The sequence below is a fragment of the Bufo gargarizans genome, chromosome 5, assembly GCF_014858855.1.
Source record: "Bufo gargarizans isolate SCDJY-AF-19 chromosome 5, ASM1485885v1, whole genome shotgun sequence".
Classification (NCBI taxonomy): Eukaryota; Metazoa; Chordata; class Amphibia; order Anura; family Bufonidae; genus Bufo; species Bufo gargarizans.
In genome coordinates, this window is record NC_058084.1 from 482,158,228 (window position 1) to 482,176,962 (window position 18,735).

The 18,735-nt window shown below is 46.2% G+C and overlaps 1 protein-coding gene across 2 annotated transcripts in view; it reads right to left on the bottom strand.

The window, feature by feature from the left end:
- Window positions 1–550: 550 nt before the first annotated feature.
- Window positions 551–18,735, bottom strand: part of LOC122939174 (gastrula zinc finger protein XlCGF71.1-like) — a 172,672-nt gene continuing 154,487 nt past the window's right edge. For both annotated transcript variants that reach the window (XM_044295187.1, XM_044295188.1), the window contains exon 3: window positions 551–2,033. In XM_044295187.1, coding sequence (XP_044151122.1) covers window positions 694–2,033 — 1,340 coding nt within the window. In that variant the 3' untranslated portion in view covers window positions 551–693. The remainder of the gene's footprint in view (window positions 2,034–18,735) is intronic.

Sequence of the window (18,735 nt, forward strand, 5' to 3'; positions counted from 1 at the left end):
AGCAGTGTCAGCCACTAGTCAGTGCCACCATCCACCAAGTCAGTGCCAGCAGTCTCAGTCACAGTCAGCAATCTCAGCCGCAGCCACCAGTCTCAGCCAGAGTCACCAGTCAGTGCCACCAGTCTCAGCCTCAGCCAGCAGTCACAGCCACCAGTCAGTGTGGTCAAGTTCCCTTGCCATTGAATATAGACTGTTCCTACTAAAGTTTATGCACTACTGTTCTAGCGCCTGTTATTTCAACAGGCTTAATGTCTAGTATTACATAATTCATGGACGATCATGGTTACTGGTTTCCCTTACGTCATGGAAAATAGTCACATGACACAAGGGGATCCGGTCTCCGCTGCGGCCAGTGTCGGCTGTGGCAATGTAAACCAGATGAGCCCAGCCGAGCATTGCAGGCTTGGAAGAGAAGGAGCGGAGAGCCAGCGCCAGGAAGCAGGCAAGTAATCTTCCCTTTACAGATCCAGTAAAGTGGGGGAGTTTGCCAAACCCCCTCATTCTTGCACAACCCCTTTAAGATCTACAATTATAACAGCAGTAACTACACTTCTGAATATACTGATATTTTCTTTTAATTCCTGCTTCAATATATATGCAATATTTTTATAACAAAGCTGAGTCTTCTTGCTATAAATGATTGCAAAAAAATATAAAAATATGGAAATTCATGGCATATTTTACAGGAAGGATTTAGAATTGCTTGTTCCCTGTGTGAATTCTCTGATGTTGAATAAGAGATGATTTCCAAGTAAAACATTTGCCACATTCAGAACATGAATATGGCTTCTCTCCTGTGTGAATTCTCTGATGTTGAACAAGACATGATTTGTGAGTAAAACATTTGCCACATTCTGAACATGAATATGGCTTCTCTCCTGTGTGACTTCTCTGATGGCTCTCAAGAACTGATTTCTTAGTGAAAGATTTACCACATTCTGAACATGAATATGGTTTCTCCACTGTGTGATTTCTCTGATGGCTCTCAAGAACTGATTTCTGAGTAAAACATTTGCCACATTCAGAACATGAATATGGCTTTTCTCCGGTATGACTTGTCTGATGGCTCTTAAGATGTGATATCTGAGTAAAACATTTACCACATTCTAAACATGAATATGGTTTCTCTCCTGTGTGACTTCTCTGATGGCCATCAAGAGATGATTTGTGAGTAAAACATTTACCACATTCTATACATGAATATGGTTTCACCCCTGTGTGAATTCTCCGATGGGTCTCAAGAGATGATTTCCGAGTAAAACATTTCCCACATTCTGAACATAAATACAGCTCCCCTGTGTGAATTCGCTGATGGCTCTCAAGTGATGATTTCAGAGTGAAAAATGCCCCACATTCTGAACATGAATATGGCTTCTCTCCTGTGTGATTTCTCTGATGGCTCTCAAGTGATGATTTCCGAGTGAAACCTTCCCCACATTCTGAACATGAATATGGCTTCACTCCTGTGTGACTTCTCTGATGTAGTACAACAGAAGATTGCTCAGTAAATGATTTTCCACATTCAGTACATGAAAATGGCTTCTCTCCTGTGTGACTTCTCTGATGGTTCTCAAGTGATGATTTCCGAGGGAAACCTTTCCCACATTCTGAACATGAATATGGCTTCTCTCCTGTGTGACGTCTCTGATGTAGAACAACAGTGCATTGCTGAGTAAATGATTTTCCACATTCTGAACATGAATATGGCTTCTCTCCTGTGTGAATTCTCTGATGGGTCTTAAGATGTGATTTCTGAGTAAAACATTTTTCACATTCTGAACATGAATACGGTTTTTTCTGAGCTCTTTTGGTTCCAGAACCTCTTCTGTGAGTTTCATTCTGAGGAAGAGTATGTGATGAATTAGAAGATTGGACCTGTTTTACAGGATGAGATGATAGATTTTTGCTGTGAAGGTCTGAGGGTACATCTGGGATAATGGCACGCTCTTCATATGTATCTGATATGACACCTGGATCATCTGCATTATAATATGTAGATATGAGATGTTTCTCCAAGAGCCCAGTACAGTCATCTACCAAGAACAAAACATTTTTTAAATTATTTTTAATATAATCTTTCACAAATTGAAAGCAGCTATTAAAATTCATAACTGACAAGAGGGCTGTCCAATTGTGTCATGTGACCCCACACCTAAAAGCAGAATGGCCCTAAGTACATAGAAGGGTCAGGCAAGAAGAACAAAGCTGTTACAACAGGCAAGAGCCAGGCAATCATATGCACAGGATGCTCAATCTGCGGCCTTCCAGCTGTTGCAAGGCTACAACTCCCAGCATGCCCTAATAGCTGCGGGCTGTCCAGGCATGCTGGGAGTTGTAGTATTGCAACAGTTGGAGGGCAGCAAGTTGGGCATTCGTGATCTAACAGAATACTGCAAAAAGGATTCTATGCCCGGCGTCAGAAAGCAGGGCTCCAGATGGCAACCAAAATGGTCGTCAACGCGACTTAGAATTTACAAATGGCGACAAGACTTTTTAGTCTTGTCGCCATTTGCGACTAGACCCGCCGCAGCTCTGCAGTTGAATACAGTGGCGGGGTACAGTAGATGATAGTTCTCTGCCCTGCCGCCGATGTTCAATTCAGCAGCGCAGTGGAGGAGTCTCTCTCTCCCCCCCTGTGCCGCCGCCAATAAGAAGAGAGAGAGGAGGGGGGTGCTGTGGCCACTGCGCCACCAATGAAGATAACTGACCAGTTGATACAAATACAGGGGGCGGGTGCCGAAATCGAATAGCCGGGACCCGACCTCTATGACAGGGAGCTGCAATCCGCTGCAGTTAACCCTTCAGGTACGGTACCTGGAGGGTTAACTGCCGCTGATCGCAGCTCCCCGTCAGAGGTCGGGTGCCGGCTATTTGATTCCGGCACCCGCCTCCTGTATTTGTATTAACAGGTCAGTTATCTTCATTGGTGGTGCAGTGGCCACAGCCCCTCCAACACCCCAGTATAATAAACATTGGTGGCGCAGTGCCAATGAGGGTTAAAAAATAAAACAAAAAATTAACTCGCCTTCTCCAATTGATCGCGTAGCTGCCGGTCTCCTGTTCTTTCTTCAGGACCTGTCAAAGGACCTGTGGTGACGTCACTGAGCTCATCACATGGTCCATTACTATGGTGATGGATCATGTGATGTACCATGTGATGAGCACAGTGATGTCACCACAGGTCCTTTGACAGGTCCTGAAGAAAGAACAGGAGACCGGCAGCTACGCGATCAATTGGAGGAGGTGAGTTCATTTTTTTTTATTTTTTAACCCTCAATTGACCTTCTACTAAGCTTTCTGTATTAAAGAATGCTAATATTTTCCCTTATAACCATGTTATAAGGGAAAAAAACCACACACAGTGAATAGACTTTCATCCTAGCAACCATGCGTGAAAATCTCACCGCATCCGCACTTGATTGCGGATGCTTGAGATTTTCACGCAGCCCCATTAACTTCTATGGGCCCTGCGTTGCGTGAAAAACGCACAACATAGAGCATGCTGCGATTTTCACGCAACGCACAAGTGATGCGTGAAAATCACCGCTCATGTGCACAGCCCCATAGAAGTGAATGGTTCCGGATTCAGTGCGGGTGCAATGCGTTCACCTCACGCATTGCACCCGCGCAGAAATCTCGCCCATATGAAAGGGGCCTAAGGGTGAATAGGACAAGGGTTCCAACCCCTAAGGGGCTAATAGTAAGTAAACAAAAAAAACACTAAGGCTACTTTCACACTTGCGGCAGTGTGATCCGGCAAGCAGTTCCGACGTCGGAACAAATGCATTGCGAGAACGTATCCGTCTCTCCGCTTGTCATGCGGACAGAGATCTGGCACTAATACATGCCTATGGGGAAAAATGCCGGATCCGGCATTCAGGATTGTCTTCAGTTTTTTTCACTGGAGATAAAACCATAGCATGTTATGGTTTTATCTTTTGCCTGATCAGTCAAAAAGACTGAACTAAAGACATCCTGAACGGATTACTCTCCATTCAGAATGCAGGGGGATATAACTGATCAGTTCTTTTCCGGTATTGAGCCCCTGTGACGGAACTCTATGCGGAAAAGAAAAACGCAAGTGTGAAAGTACCCTAAAATATTAAGTTTAAATCCCCCCTTTCCCAATTTTACATATAAAATATATAAACAATAAATAAAAAAAACACAGTACATAGCGCTGCGTCCAAAAAGTCCAAACTATTAAATTATGCGGTGAGCGCCGTAACAGAAATAAATAAAAACCATGCGATTCGCCATTTTTTGTCACCCCAAAAAATAAGATAGGACTGTTCTATTATGGGCCGAACTTTTCATAAAATGCAAAATGCACGCAGCTTTTTTTGGTGTTTTTTTTTTTATTTTGAGCGGTATTGAGTATCGCAATACTTTTTTATGGTGACGAAAGCGAATCAAAATTTTGGTATCGAAACAACCCTAGCGTTGTCACGATACCAACATTTTGATTCGGTTTCGATTTGGCGACTAAAAATTGAATTTGGCTCCTAAAGTTTTCAGTTCAGGAGCCAATGGCTACTAGGTATTTATTTTTTACTCTGGAGCACTGGAAGGAGGAGGAGACGCTGCGCCCGTCCATGAACAGCATACAACAATTGATGGCAATGTTACAGCAGAAGGAATAAGAAGGGGCCAAGTCCATAACCAATACTGATGCTGTGATGTGGGACCAGTTTGGGTTATATCTCAGAAATCAACCTTGGCAAAGGAACCGGTGTGAGAAACTCATAATTACATTGCCTTAAGATAGGACACAGGTTCATCAACTTTAATCTATTTTGATCAACTCAAGTGAGAACCTGAACGGACTATACACCTGCACAGAGGGACACCAGGACACGTCCAGGAGACTCATGGAAGAGACCTGTCACCCTGATATTACTGAGCACGTCCTGGAGAGTCACAGCGCAGACCTGAGGGAGTCGTTACCACCTTGGTGTAATGGGCTAGGATCAGCAGGAACACTCCTATGGTTTCCTCTTCTCCTGTCTACTAGTATGTTGGGCAGTTGCTATGTATTATACAGTAGCTGATCTCTTGCTCAGCCGACCTCTCTTCTGTAGCTCACCTTGTTTGGAGAGCAGCTCCTGACTGGTTAGCCTCGCTGTAAATATTCCTAGTTTCTGCAGGGGGCTGCTGGTTATAGTGTAAGCTCTGTGCTTTTCAGTCCAGTAATCCTTTTATTTTCTAGTATCTCTCCTAGTTTTCCTCATCCGTGTAGTTTTGTTCTTATGATTAGTCCAGTCTTTACCTCTGATTCTTGTAGTCTGTGTGTGGTTGGGGGGAGGGGATGTTCCATGTTTCAGTCTGTCCTGCAGTGATTCTAGTTCATCTCTGCTCAGTTTGGGTTGGGTCTCAGTGTCCTCCTATTGTCTGTTTTAGGGCCAGGTTTACAGATTAGGATTTTTCATAGGAATGTCTTAACGGACAGTTAGGGTCAGTAATGTCTGGTATTAGGGTCAGCATGTAGGGACAGATCTAGGGAAGGTTTCAGGGAAAGCTCCAGTCAGGGCCACTTATTGTCTGTTCAATCAACCGTTAACCATATAACCCCCATCATCCATCTGTTCCATTGTCTGATTACCATCCTCATCCAGTCATCTACTGATGAGTTCCTATCTTCTGACTTTCTTCTTACCTGATTGTGTTGGGATATGTGCTTTGTATTATTCTTCAAGGGACGGTCTGGCTGTTACACAGTTTGGCCTTACTGTAAGTCCTGGGGGTATCTGAGTACTGGGGGACACTGTTAGGACCTGGGAAAGGCGCCTGCTATAGGGGAAGTCCAGTTCAGGGTCATTACAGTTACAGACTCGTCTCTGCTTCATTTAGTGGTCACTACTCACCTGGACTCTTATCTGTAGGAATGTCCTCCTTGTATTCCTCATCGCCCCTCACATCTGTCTCTGTAGGAATGTCCTCCTTGTATTCCTCATCGCCCCTCACATCTGTCTCTGTAGGGATCTCCTCCTTGTATTCCTCATCGCCCCTCACATCTGTCTCTGTAGGGATCTCCTCCTTGTATTCCTCATCGCCCCTCACATCTGTCTCTGTAGGGATCTCCTCCTTGTATTCCTCATCGCCCCTCACATCTGTCTCTGTAGGGATCTCCTCCTTGTATTCCTCATCGCCCCTCACATCTGTCTCTGTACCATTAATATTGTTCAGATCTTCATCCTGATTAAAAATGTGTGAAACAAATATTGTGAATTACAGGACAGTCGGACAAGTTGAGTGGAATGTTTTAGATGTCTACAAAAGATCATTAAAAAGGTTATCCATCTTTAAACTTGTGTAATAGACCCCTTCAGAGAGGCGGACCCCCGGTGGAGTTCATACATACTTGGTCCGTGCCTCTGTGTTCTGGCTTCATTGCTCCACTGTTGACTCTGCAGGTGCTGTGTCTGTGGAAATCAACACACTGTTGACAGGGGGGGCGGGGGGTGGAGATAGTTGGGGGGTTGGGAGCAACTGCTGCAGCCAAGGACTGGCAGCAGCGGTGACCTGTGACCAATGTGACACATGACTGAGTGACGTACTGCATGGGTGGCAGGTGCTCTCCTGCCCTGTCAACTGGATGTGGATTCTCAGAGACCCGGGATCTGCAGAGGTGCCCATGTATCGATGGCGCTGGAACCCACCAGCAGGGATCAGGTAAGTATGAACCCAGCCACTCTGAAGGGGTCTGTTAAATAATAAGGCTGGATAACCTCTTTATAGGGATTATCCCACAAATTAAGAAGTAGGAATTCTACCAGCGACTGGTTTCTCTGGAGTCCGACATGACAGCACCACATGGAGATAGTCTTCTGCAGGGACAGGACCACAGAGAGGTTACAAGGCTCCTCTCACCATCTCCCTCCAGTGTTTTCTGAAATACTACAACAGGATGGATGCAACTAAGGCCTCATGCACACGACCGTTGTTGTGTTCCGTTCCGCAAAATGGGGTTCCGTTGTTCCGTGATCCGTTTTTGTTTCAGTGTGTCTTCCTTTATTTTTGGAGGACCACCAGACAAAGGAAAGTTAAAAAGTCACGTTTGCCATGCAAATGATAGGAAAAAACGGACGCGGACGACAATCTTGTGCGCCTCCGCGTTTTTTCACGGTCCCATTGACTTGAATGGGTCCGCAAAAAGCTTGCCCAAGGCGCTGCTCTGCAGATCTGATCAGTAGATGCCTCTGCTCTCTCTGCCCATGGAACTAAAATGGTCTTGGTATGATTGGCTTTAATTCCATCTGGACCAGGAATTACAGAATTATTGGATTGCAGTCTTCAGCCACCTCGCCAAGGTGGTCTCTGAGACCTTCTTCCCCTTGTTCCTTCCTGAGAACTGTCTGAACAGATTTGGATCTTATCTCCAGGATCTCAATGTCAGGGCCGGCTCCAGGTTCACGAGGGCCCTTGGGCGATAAAGTCTCTCAGAGTACAGATAATGCAGTAGATGTCACCTGCAGTCCTATGTAACACTACAGATAACACTAGTGCTGATAATGAGGTAGTGTTACCTACGTCCTTAGTGTGCCTCTCTGACGGGACTTCATGCTAGCGGTGCTGCCTCCTCTACAATCTTCTTCGCCTGCACAGAACGTCCTGATGCAGCTGTGTCAAGGCATAGGAGCGCTGTGGGCATAGTGATGGTGATAGACAGGGAGAGACATACACACACGGACAGCCACACAAACAGACAGACACACAGCTAGGCCTCACCACATTCCAGCCAGGCTCCTGTCCCTACAGGAACACAGCTCTCTGCTCCTCCCCCACTGGTCACATGGGCGGATGACATCAAGAAGGTCCTTTAGCCCGGTAGATAACTCAATCTACCCTGTTCTGAGTCCTGCGGACGCCCACCCCAGCAGTGCACATGGTGAAAAAATTGTCCGCATTGCTGGGGTAAGGTGCCTTAGAATTCAGAACAGGCAGTTTAATTTAGACCAAGACACAGCTGCAGGAGTGAGGGGGCACAGTGGGCCCGGCACTTACCCGGGTGTTGACGCCGACCCTACTCAAGGCATCTAAATATTTCCTAATGATCTTTTGACATCTAAGATGTGGAATCACCGTTGGGAGGGGATGCATTGAAAAGATGGAAAACCCATCTCTTGGTTACGGTGAAAAGCTGAGGCAATTTTAGGAAGAAAGGTCGGATACACTTTTAGGATCATCTTATTGAAATTTTTGAGGTAAGACTCACTGATGCGAAGGGGCTGTAATTTCCCGACCCTACGGGCCAAGGTAATGGCATCCGGGAAAACAGTTTTAAGGGACAAGAATCTCAAACTCAACTCGTCAAGAATATCGCAGAGATCCCTGAAGTTAGGTCCCAAAGAGGAATGGACTGTTTTAGGGCCGGTCTGGTCCAGGATGTAGTCTTAATGAACATTTTGATCCATCTAAAGTCTGCAAGGGAAAGGTCCAGAAAACAACCCAGGGCTGAGATCTGTACCTTTAGGCTCCTGGGTCTAATGCCATTATCATATCCCTTCTGAAGAAAATCCAAAGATTTGATTTAATTAAGGCTACTTTCACATTAGCGGCCGCCTTCTCCGGCAGGTGAACATAAAACGACATCTTGTAGTTTTATTCCGGCCGCCTCTCAGCATGTTTGCCCGGAGAAGGCTGCCGCTAATGTGAAAGTAGCCTGAAAAGGGGCCGAACATTCAGATTCGTACCAGGAGCAAAATCTCCTCCAAACTTCCCTGTAAACTGGTGAGGTAAGTTCCTTGGGACTCCGCTGTAAGGTAGATATTACTCTGACAGTCCCTGAATTTTCAGGATTCAAGCATCTGGACCTTCCGATACAGAAGAGGGCCCTGGAGAAGAACAATATTTTATCTTAGATGAAGAGGTTCTGGGTCTTCCAGAAATAAATACTTCAGGATCGGGAACCAGCTGTGCTTTGGACAGAATTAAGTAATTTGAATGACACTGGTTGCTTTTAACCATATATTCCTCAGGACGGCCGGGATAAAAGGACAAGGAGGAAATGAGCATGCTAGGCCCATATTCTATTCCTGAGCCCCTCACCCCTTTTTGCTGGTATCCATAGGGACTTACATTCCAAAAAATCCCTCATTACAGGTTTTCTGGGAAAGTCCACGAAAGTAAAGCCCGTCTTCTCACTCTGGGAAGATGAATTGTTTGGTTGAGGCCGTAAGAATCAATTTCTGGAGAGAACAGACGTGAAACTGGCTCCAAAGAACTGTGGAGATGCAGAAGGTCATTAATGTTTAATATGTTCATAGCTTCCTTTAAAGGGGTTGTTCGAGTTATTTTTTTGTTCTATGTTCCTAACTAAACAGATGTAACAGCTTTCCAATTCACTCACTTTATCTGCAGTGGCTGGTTTCTCAGATTTCAGGGTCACATGACCTGTGATGTCAGCTTCTCTCCCTGCTCTGATAAACTTTGTTTACAAGCCTGTAAATGAGATGTCACTGTGCTGGCCACGCCCCCTTCACTGCCGGCTGTCTGCTCTCTCCTAGGATTCTTAACCCCTTCAGCTGCACAGACTGGCTAGCTGCAGCAGGCAGTGAGGAGACAATTCTGAGCACAGGAGCTGAAGGACTAGAGAGAGCATTGCACAAGAAGGTAGGGGAAAGATCCTGTGTGCATTAGCAGTGTCATTATACAGCTGGGACTTGTAGTCCTACACATACAACATGCTGCAGAATCTCCCAGCAGGCAGACATGTCACTCAGGGCAGCACTTGCATCCACTCCCTTAGCAGAGCAGGAGGAGGGGCAGAGATTGTTTACATGCAATAAAAACAAAGTGCCAGAAAAGAACCAGAGAAATGAGGAAATACATATATATATTTTTTTTTTTTTTGCATAAAATTTGCTTAGCTTAGTTATATATTGCTGCCAATCAGATTTTCAGCGCTATATATATATATATATATTTTTTTTTTCATAACTCTGACAACCTCTTTAATAAGCAGTGGCTCTTTCTCCAGAAGACTGGTATTTTTCCCTGAATCATCTCATATTTGAGAATTGGCAGAAATGAGTGTTAGTCAAGAAAAATCTTCCTGGTGTCTGGAGAGAAATCTGATTTCTTGATCTTCACGATTCAACAATTCTCTAAAATCCACAATTTATAGGTAGTCTGGAGAATTGGAGTGGATTCTGCCATCAAGAGAAAATTGTCCGAACTATGGAACTATGATGAGATCTCTTTCTCTGAGGAAGGCCCGGATCTCTACTACCAGGTTTTTGAAAAGTCACTGGGCAGAGGGTGCCCACAGAGAGGGCTCTGAGTGCCGCATCTGGCACCCGCGCCATAGGTTCGCCACCACTGATCTAGGCTGTTCAGACTTAGCTTTTAGGAAATGTTGGGCGCAGTGGTTATGTTCGTGCAGGTACCGTAATCTTCGTTTGCAGGAATGTCCTGATTGGAAAACCTGGACTACTACAGACTAGAACCGTATTGTCTTTAGTGACAATTCTAGGCCCTCTTTGGGTTCCAGTATGGAGGTCTCCTGGTGAGCGCTTCAATCCTTTGCTATGGAGAGACATACTGCCCTAACTGCTGGTGTGATGAGCTGGGAGCCATCGCACACGACAGTCGGTGACCCCTAGTAGTGGTCCGAGGGGCACTAACAGCTCAGCGATATGTGCAGCACATCCTGCCGCCACTTGTGTTCTTCTCAGCACTTTTCAGCTGGATATGCTCTCCTGCGCACAGCGAGGCTTCTCCAGGAAGGTTTCCTCCTGTTTTATTGCCTATAAAGCATTTATGGGAACAGCTGCAATGAGAGCTTCAGCAACCTATGAGTGTGCAGGATCTACAGGAGCATCTGTAACATCTGTGGGCAAATGTACCCTAGGATACCATAGCAAACATGTATGTCTCCTTGCACAACCGTATCTCATCCATATTGTATCCGGGCTAGAGGCTGTATCTCAGCTTGTATCCAGGCTAGAGGCAGCCCAACAGGGTCCTAAAACCTACTTGGAATTGGACAATTTTCACCAATAAATGTCTCCATTTCGGTAATATTGGGACCCCTTACATGCATCATTACAGTCACACTGAGAAAGTTTCATCCCAACATCTCCTTCTTGGTGCAGGATTTTTGGTCAATGAGTGTATATACAGATGGGCTCTTACCACTTACCAAGTAATTTTTTATTAGCAGTTTTTAATATTACAAACGTAAGGCCCCAACCCCCACATACCCTCCCCCCACAAACCATCAATGTGATGCCCTCCATCTTCTATAGCTACCACATCCGGTTACATCAGTGCAATCGCATAAAAATTACACAGGCACAAGCCCCATCCCTACAACAATCCCACAAAGTCCTGAAAGACAGTTTGTGATCTTATAATCGAAGTTGGACGATACATCTGTCATCGGCCATAACCTCCCCACATTACATATCGTAAAAGCATTCCATGTCTTCAGTGAGAAATCGCCAATCACCGAGCCAAATACGTAACCAATTAATCTTAGCTACAAATTCGGTTTTACTAGGACTACCCTCATCCAGCCAATGTTGAGCAATCAGCTTACGAGCCATATACAACATTCTGGCCACTGCTATTTTCCTGGGCTCAGTGATTGGCAAGTCCTCCACATACCCCAATATACAGACAAATGGCGTCACATCCAGCGTAACTTCATACAGAGAGTTAATGAGATGCAGCACTGCACGCCAAAAACCTTCCAGGGCCGAGCACGACCACAGCATGTGCAGCATACCTGCATCGCGGGCATTTGGAGTCTAACCCAAGTCCAATATTAAACAGGAACTGAGGAGTTCTATAAACCCTATGAATTAGATATAGGTGCGACAGCCTATGGGCCTCGCTGAGAGAGAGCTGCGGAATCCTTTCCAATATCTCCTGCCACTGGGTTTCCTCTAACGGCCCCATCTCCGCTCCCCATTTTGTCCTACTATTTATCGGGTGGTCTTGCAAAACTAGATCCAACAAGGCCTGATAAAGCAAAGAGATAACTCCAGAGGAGGAATCCCTCTTCTCTATAAACAACCACTCATGTTCTCATAAAGCTCCTTTTCCTCCAGGTACTCGATACTCCAGGAGAGTCTGTTGGACAGATGCGAGTCCTGAACCTGGAGACTAAAGCCTTCAGATGCTCCACGTTGCCTGCCAGGACCTTCTGATGACAAAGCCAGAGCTCAAATAGGGAAGCAACATCCCCGACATCAAACCTGATGGGAAGGGTCCCTTCAGCAGGACATGACTATCCCATACAGCTGATTTGAGAAGGTCTAGCAAGGGTCTGGGATGGGCTAGGGGACGCCTACCATGGAAGGAGAGGGAAGAAACCCCCATACAACCCTAACAAAGATCCTACAATTTGATAGAACAGGAAAATTCCATTCAGGAATCCTCTCTGCCCCTGTCCCCTGTAGAGACAGGAAGAGCACTGGAGGCTGGAGCGGTCTATTGCCTTCTCTCCCTACAGCAGACCAGAAGGACAGCCTACATATGGTGCTGTCATGGAGAACGTCCTTGAAAAAGTTATCTGGAGTAGTGCATACAACACTTGAAGTACAGAAATGCAGAAACCGCTGCTCTCCAGTATAATATTCATCCTTTTTAGCTTCTTTACTCGCTCCTCTGCAGCTCTGGTCTCTTCATTCTCTGTGGGTGGGCAGCAGCTCATCCTATGTGACCATCAAACACCTGCATCTCCCAGGAGTGCGCTGCAGCCAGCTCTTCCTAAGCCCCTCTCCTCCCCCCCCCGTGTAGAGATACAGCTATATACCTCCATGAATATACAAGTGGGGATGAATGAAAGGAGTCTGCACTGCTTCTCCACGAGATGACTGCACCGGGTCTGACAGGAGGAGGGAGCAGAGAAGATACTGAGCATGTGTCCATCCCTGAATGCAGGAGAAGGTGGACCAGAAACCTAGTCACAGAAGAAACAGCAGGGGGCGCTACCAGAAGGGAAATGTACTGTACATAAAAATACTACCAATATTATTACTGCATGTACATAGTAATAAAACTTCATCAGAAATGCCCCATTCACTGCACTGTGACACTTGTTATGTAATAACCACTTTAATTTTCCTGACAACCACAAATGACCCAACAACAGTCGTCGTCTGAGCCTAATGGCTGCAGGTCCCCCAGAGGCTGGACCTAGATATTAGATGGCGGCTCACAGCCAATAACCTTGTACACATGCATCCTCAGCACGGCCGGACATGCTGCAGGTGGTTTCCGTGGAGGAGATCGGCTTCTACCAGACGCGTCTGGACTCGTTCCTCTCAGGGACATAAATTTATTGGTTCCTTATTCCCACCAGTGGTCTCCATAGTCAGAGACTTGTAGGAAGAAGCAGAGAACATGGAGCGTCTGTGGTCGGCTGTAATCCCGCCATCTCCAGCTCTTTACACCAGTATAAACCTAGAATTTTACTGGATAAAACAAGGTGTCCTCCTACAGAGGACGGTGACATCTCCATTACCTGATCATCCTGTGGAAGGAGAGGACGGGGACATCTCTCTGGTGTTGTCCTCTGACTGGATCTCTCTGCAGGAGACACAGAGACTGGACTCAGACTTTACAGACAGAGAATTCCAGGACATTTGTATTTAGTCCTGTCCGTTACCTGGAGATGTGAGTGGCTGGTCCTCCTCCATCTTGACCTCCTTGTACAGACCCTTGTGTCCTTCTAAATACTCCCACTCCTCCATGGAGAAATAGACAGCGACATCCTGACACTTTAGAGGAACCTGACAACACAATGACACCGTCATCACCCAGACCCCTCCAGTGCTGTGACTGTATAATGTCCCAGCATTCCCAGCGGTGTCACCTCTCCAGTCAGCAGCTCCATCATCTTCTGGACGACTTCTAGGATCTTCTCATTGTTCTTCTCATGTATCAGATTACTAGACGTCTTCTTCACCGTGGAGTAATCCTGTTCATTGAAGACACAATAATAAATGTCACCATGTACATTCCAAAATCCATCACTTCTACAGCCATGTCCACCTGTAATTACCATAGATAATGGTGTAATGTAACATCATCAGAACCTCTCACCTCTCCAGTCATATCACCTGTAATTACCATAGATAATGGTGTAATGTAACATCATCAGAACCTCTCACCTCTCCAGTCATATCACCTGTAATTACCATAGATAATGGTGTAATGTGATATCATCAGAACCTCTCACCTCTCCAGTCACATCACCTGTAATTACCATAGATAATGGTGTAATGTGACATCATCAGAACCTCTCACCTCTCCAGTGTCACGGACGGTGTACAGGAAACAAGACAAAGCAACATGCATATATGACTCACTGGATCCAAAGCTAAGGAACCAAAAGGGAGACCCCTGCACAAGACCTGAGACTTTCCCTGGCTGCTCAGCCTATGCAAAGATCCCAGAGGTGGATGGTTGCATATCCAAGTACCTCGACTACATAACCCCTGAACACCCTACAATAGTGAGGGGACACGACCACCGGCTCCCTACACCAGACACGGAGGGAGTCAGGGTCAACTGGGATCCAGCAAACAGAAAACTCAAGGAGGAGGTTCTGAAAGGCTTCTGTCAGAGCTTCTCAGCTGTCTGGTTGTGACAGTACCCCTCCCTCTACGAGTGGACTCCGGACACTCAGAGCCCACCTTCTCAGGATGGGACCTATGGAAAGCCCTGATGAGACGAGAGGCCTTAATGTCCGTCACTGGGACCCACATCCTCTCCTCAGGACCATAACCCTCCCAATGAACAAGGTACTGAAAAGAACCGCGGACAAGACGAGAATCCACAATGCTAGAGACCTGAAATTCAAGATTCCCATCAACCATAATCGGAGGAGGAGGCAAAGGCTAGGGTACAATGGGTTGAACATAAGGTTTCAATAAGGACTTATGAAAAACATTATGGATCTTCCAAGTCTGAGGAAGATCAAGATGGTAGGCAACAGGATTGATGACAGACAGGATTTTGTAAGGCCCAATAAATCTCGGACCCAACTTCCAGGAGGGAACCTTCAATTTGATATTCTTGGTAGACAACCACACCAGATCACCAACATTCAGGTCCGGACCAAGCACACGTCTCTTATCTGCCACACACTTATATCTCTCACTCATGCTCTTTAGATTATCCTGAATCTTTTGCCAAATAGATGACAAAGACGAGGAGAATCTGTCCTCATCAGGTAAACCAGAAGACCCCTCTCCCGAGAAAGTCCCAAAACTGCGGATGAAACCCATATGCACCAAAAAATGGTGACTTATCAGAGGACTCCTTATTTAAAGCAAACTCAGCAAGGGACAAAAAAGAAAAACAATCCTCTTGATTCTCCGCCACAAAACAGCGCAGATATGTCTCCAGATTCTGATTGACACGCTCTGTCTGGCCATTCGACTGCGGGTGGAAAGCAGAAGAGAATGACAACCGAACTCCCAAGCCTTCCAGAATCTGGAAACAAACTGCGTGCCCCTATCAGAGACTATGTCTGAAGGAATACCGTGCAATTTGACAATGTGATTAATAAATGCATGCGCCAGCGTCTTAGCATTGGGCAAACCAGGAAAAGGGATGAAATGCACCATTTTGCTAAAACGGTCCACCACCACCAGAATCACAGTCTTCCCCGAGGAACGAGGTAGGTCCGTTATGAAGTCCATGGACAGATGTGTCCAAGGACGGGAAGGAATGGGTAAGGGAAGGAGAGGACCTGATGGCCGTGAATGAGGGACTTTGGCACGAGCGCAAGTCTCACAGGCTGCCACAAAACCCTCAACCGACTTACGAAGCGCAGGCCACCAGAATCTCCGAGCGATGAGATCCAGTGTGGCTCTTGCCCCCGGGTGCCCAGCAAGGACCGTATCGTGGTGTTCCTTAAAAATCTTGTGTCTTAAAGCGAGAAGCACAAACAACCTCCCAGGAGGACAAAGATCAGGAGCCTCTGACTGGGCTGCCTGCACCTCTGCCTCCAATTCAGAAAAAAGAGCAGAGAGCACCACACCTTCAGCCAAAATGAGACCCGGGTCTTCAAAATTCCCGCCTCCCGGAAAACAACGTGACAGGGCATCTGCCTTCACATTCTTAACTCCAGGGCGGAATGTGACAACAAAATTAAACCTAGAAAAGAACAAAGACCATCTGGCCTGTCTCGGGTTCAGACGCTTGGCTGACTCCAAGTAGGCCAGATTTTTATGGTCAGTAAATACGGTAATAGGGTGTCTGGCTCCCTCTAGCCAATGGCACCATTCCTCAAAAGCCAACTTGATGGCCAACAATTCCCTATCTCCCACATCGTAATTTCTCTCTGCGGAGGAGAGTTTCTTCGAGAAAAAGGCACACGGTCGCCATTTGGCAGGAGAGGAACCCTGAGACAAGACCGCCCCCACACCCACCTCAGAAGCATCAACCTCAACTATGAAGGGTAAAGAAATATCAGGTTGCACCAAGATGGGAGCGGAAGCAACACTCTCCTCGATATTAGAAAAAGCCTTACGCGCCTCTACTGACCAAGAAGAAAAATCTACCCCCTTTCTGGTCATATCAGTGAGAGGTTTAACAATAGAGGAATAATTCAAAATAAACTTCCTGTAATAATTGGCAAAGCCCAAAAAATGCATCAGCGCCTTCTGATTCTCAGGAAGCTCCCACTCAAGCACAGCGCGGACCTTCTCGGGGTCCATGCGAAAACCAGAAGTGGAGAGAAGAAACCCCAGAAATTGAATTTCTGGAACCGCAAACACACATTTTTCCAGTTTCGCATATAATTTATTCTCCCGCAGGATGAGCAAGACCTGACGTAAATGTTCCTTATGAGTTTTGAAATCAGGAGAAAAAAAATCAAAATGTCATCCAAATACACTAATACAAATTTTCCCATCAAATGATAAAAAATGCTGTTCACGAAATGCTGAAAAACGGCTGGGGCATTCATCAAACCAAAAGGCATAACCAAGTTTTCAAAATGGCCCTCAGGGGTATTGAAGGCCGTCTTCCATTCGTCCCCTTCTCTGACCCTGACCAGGTTGTATGCCCCTCTTAGATCTAATTTGGAAAAGACTTTAGCCCCAACAACCTGGTTAAACAGGTCCGGGATCAGAGGAAGCGGATAAGGGTCACGAATTGTGATACTGTTCAGCTCTCTGAAATCCAGACAAGGTCTTAAAGAACCATCTTTTTTCTTAACAAAGAAAAAACCAGCGGCAACAGGTGACTTCGAGGGTCGTATGTGTCCCTTTCTCAGACTCTCAGAGATATAAGCACGCATAGCGACCCTTTCAGGTTGGGAGAGATTGTATAAACGAGATTTAGGCAGTTTGGCGCCTGGGATGAGACTAATAGGGCAATCGTACTCCCTGTGTGGGGGCAAATCCTGAACTCCACTCTCAGATAAGACATCCGAAAATTCAGAGAGAAAAGATGGTACAGTCTTAGTAGCAACCTCAGAAACAGATGTCGTGAGGCAATTCTCTCTGCAAAAGTCACTCCAACCATTTATTTGCCTCGCTTGCCAATCAATGGTGGGGTTATGTTTAGTGAGCCAGGGTAGCCCCAACACTAGAGGAGTAGGCAAACCGCTAAGGACGAAACATGACACATCCTCAACATGAGCATCACTCACAATTAAACGGATATTGTGAACTATGCCCTTTAATGATTTCTGAGAAAGTGGAGCGAGATCAATAGCAAAAACAGGAATATCCTTTCCCAAAGTGCGCACCTGGAAACCATGAGTTATTGCAAATTGATTATCAATGAGATTGACAGCTGCTCCACTATCCACAAAAATCTCACAAAAAATGTTCTTGCTCTCTAGCGCCACCCTAGCCGGCAGGACAAAACTGGAACTACAAGCAAACGGAAAACCTTCAATTTCCGCCTCAACCCTGCCAATAGTAACAGACGGAACATTTTTAAAAGATTTTTTCCTCTTTGTTTTTTTATTACTCCCAGAAAACTGCCTGAATCTCCTAGAGGGACAAACGTTTGCCAAATGATTTATACCTCCACAACAAAAACAAACCCTCCCATGCGAGCTGAATCTTCTATTGTCAGAAGCAATCAACCCCAGCTGCATGGGCTCCTGCTCAGCAGGGGCCGACAGCGACCGAGACCCCTGCGCACAGAATCAGACCGCTGCACTGTCCTGGGACTGAGTATGACAGGAAGGGGACATCTCTCCTCTCTCTCTAAGACGCCTGTCAATACGAACGGCCTGAGACATAGCAGAGTCCAAAGAAATAGGCCTCTCATGAAAGGCAAATGCATCTTTCAATCCCTCTGAAAGACCATGGCAAAATTGACTTCGGAGTGCAGCATCATTCCAACCAGTATCAGCTGCCCATCTCCGAAATTCTGAGCAGTATATCTCTGCGGACTGTTTGCCCTGGCACAAAAGACGCAGTCTAGACTCAGCCAGAGCAATACGATCCGGATCATCATATATCTGACCCAGGGCTAAAAAGAATTCATCCACTGAACGGAGAGGCCGCACCCCCCCCCCCCCCCCCGGCAGCGAAAAGGCCCAAGACTGAGCGTTACCCCTGAGCAGCGATATAATGATGCCCACCCTCCGTTCCTCATCACCAGAGGAATGGGGAAGAAGGCGAAAATGGAGTTTGCAAGCCTCTCTAAAACGCACAAAATTCTCACTACCCCCGGAAAACGTATCCGGGAGCGAGATCTTAGGCTCAGAACAAACTCCATGAACGCAAGCTGAACCGGTCACTTGAAGCTGAG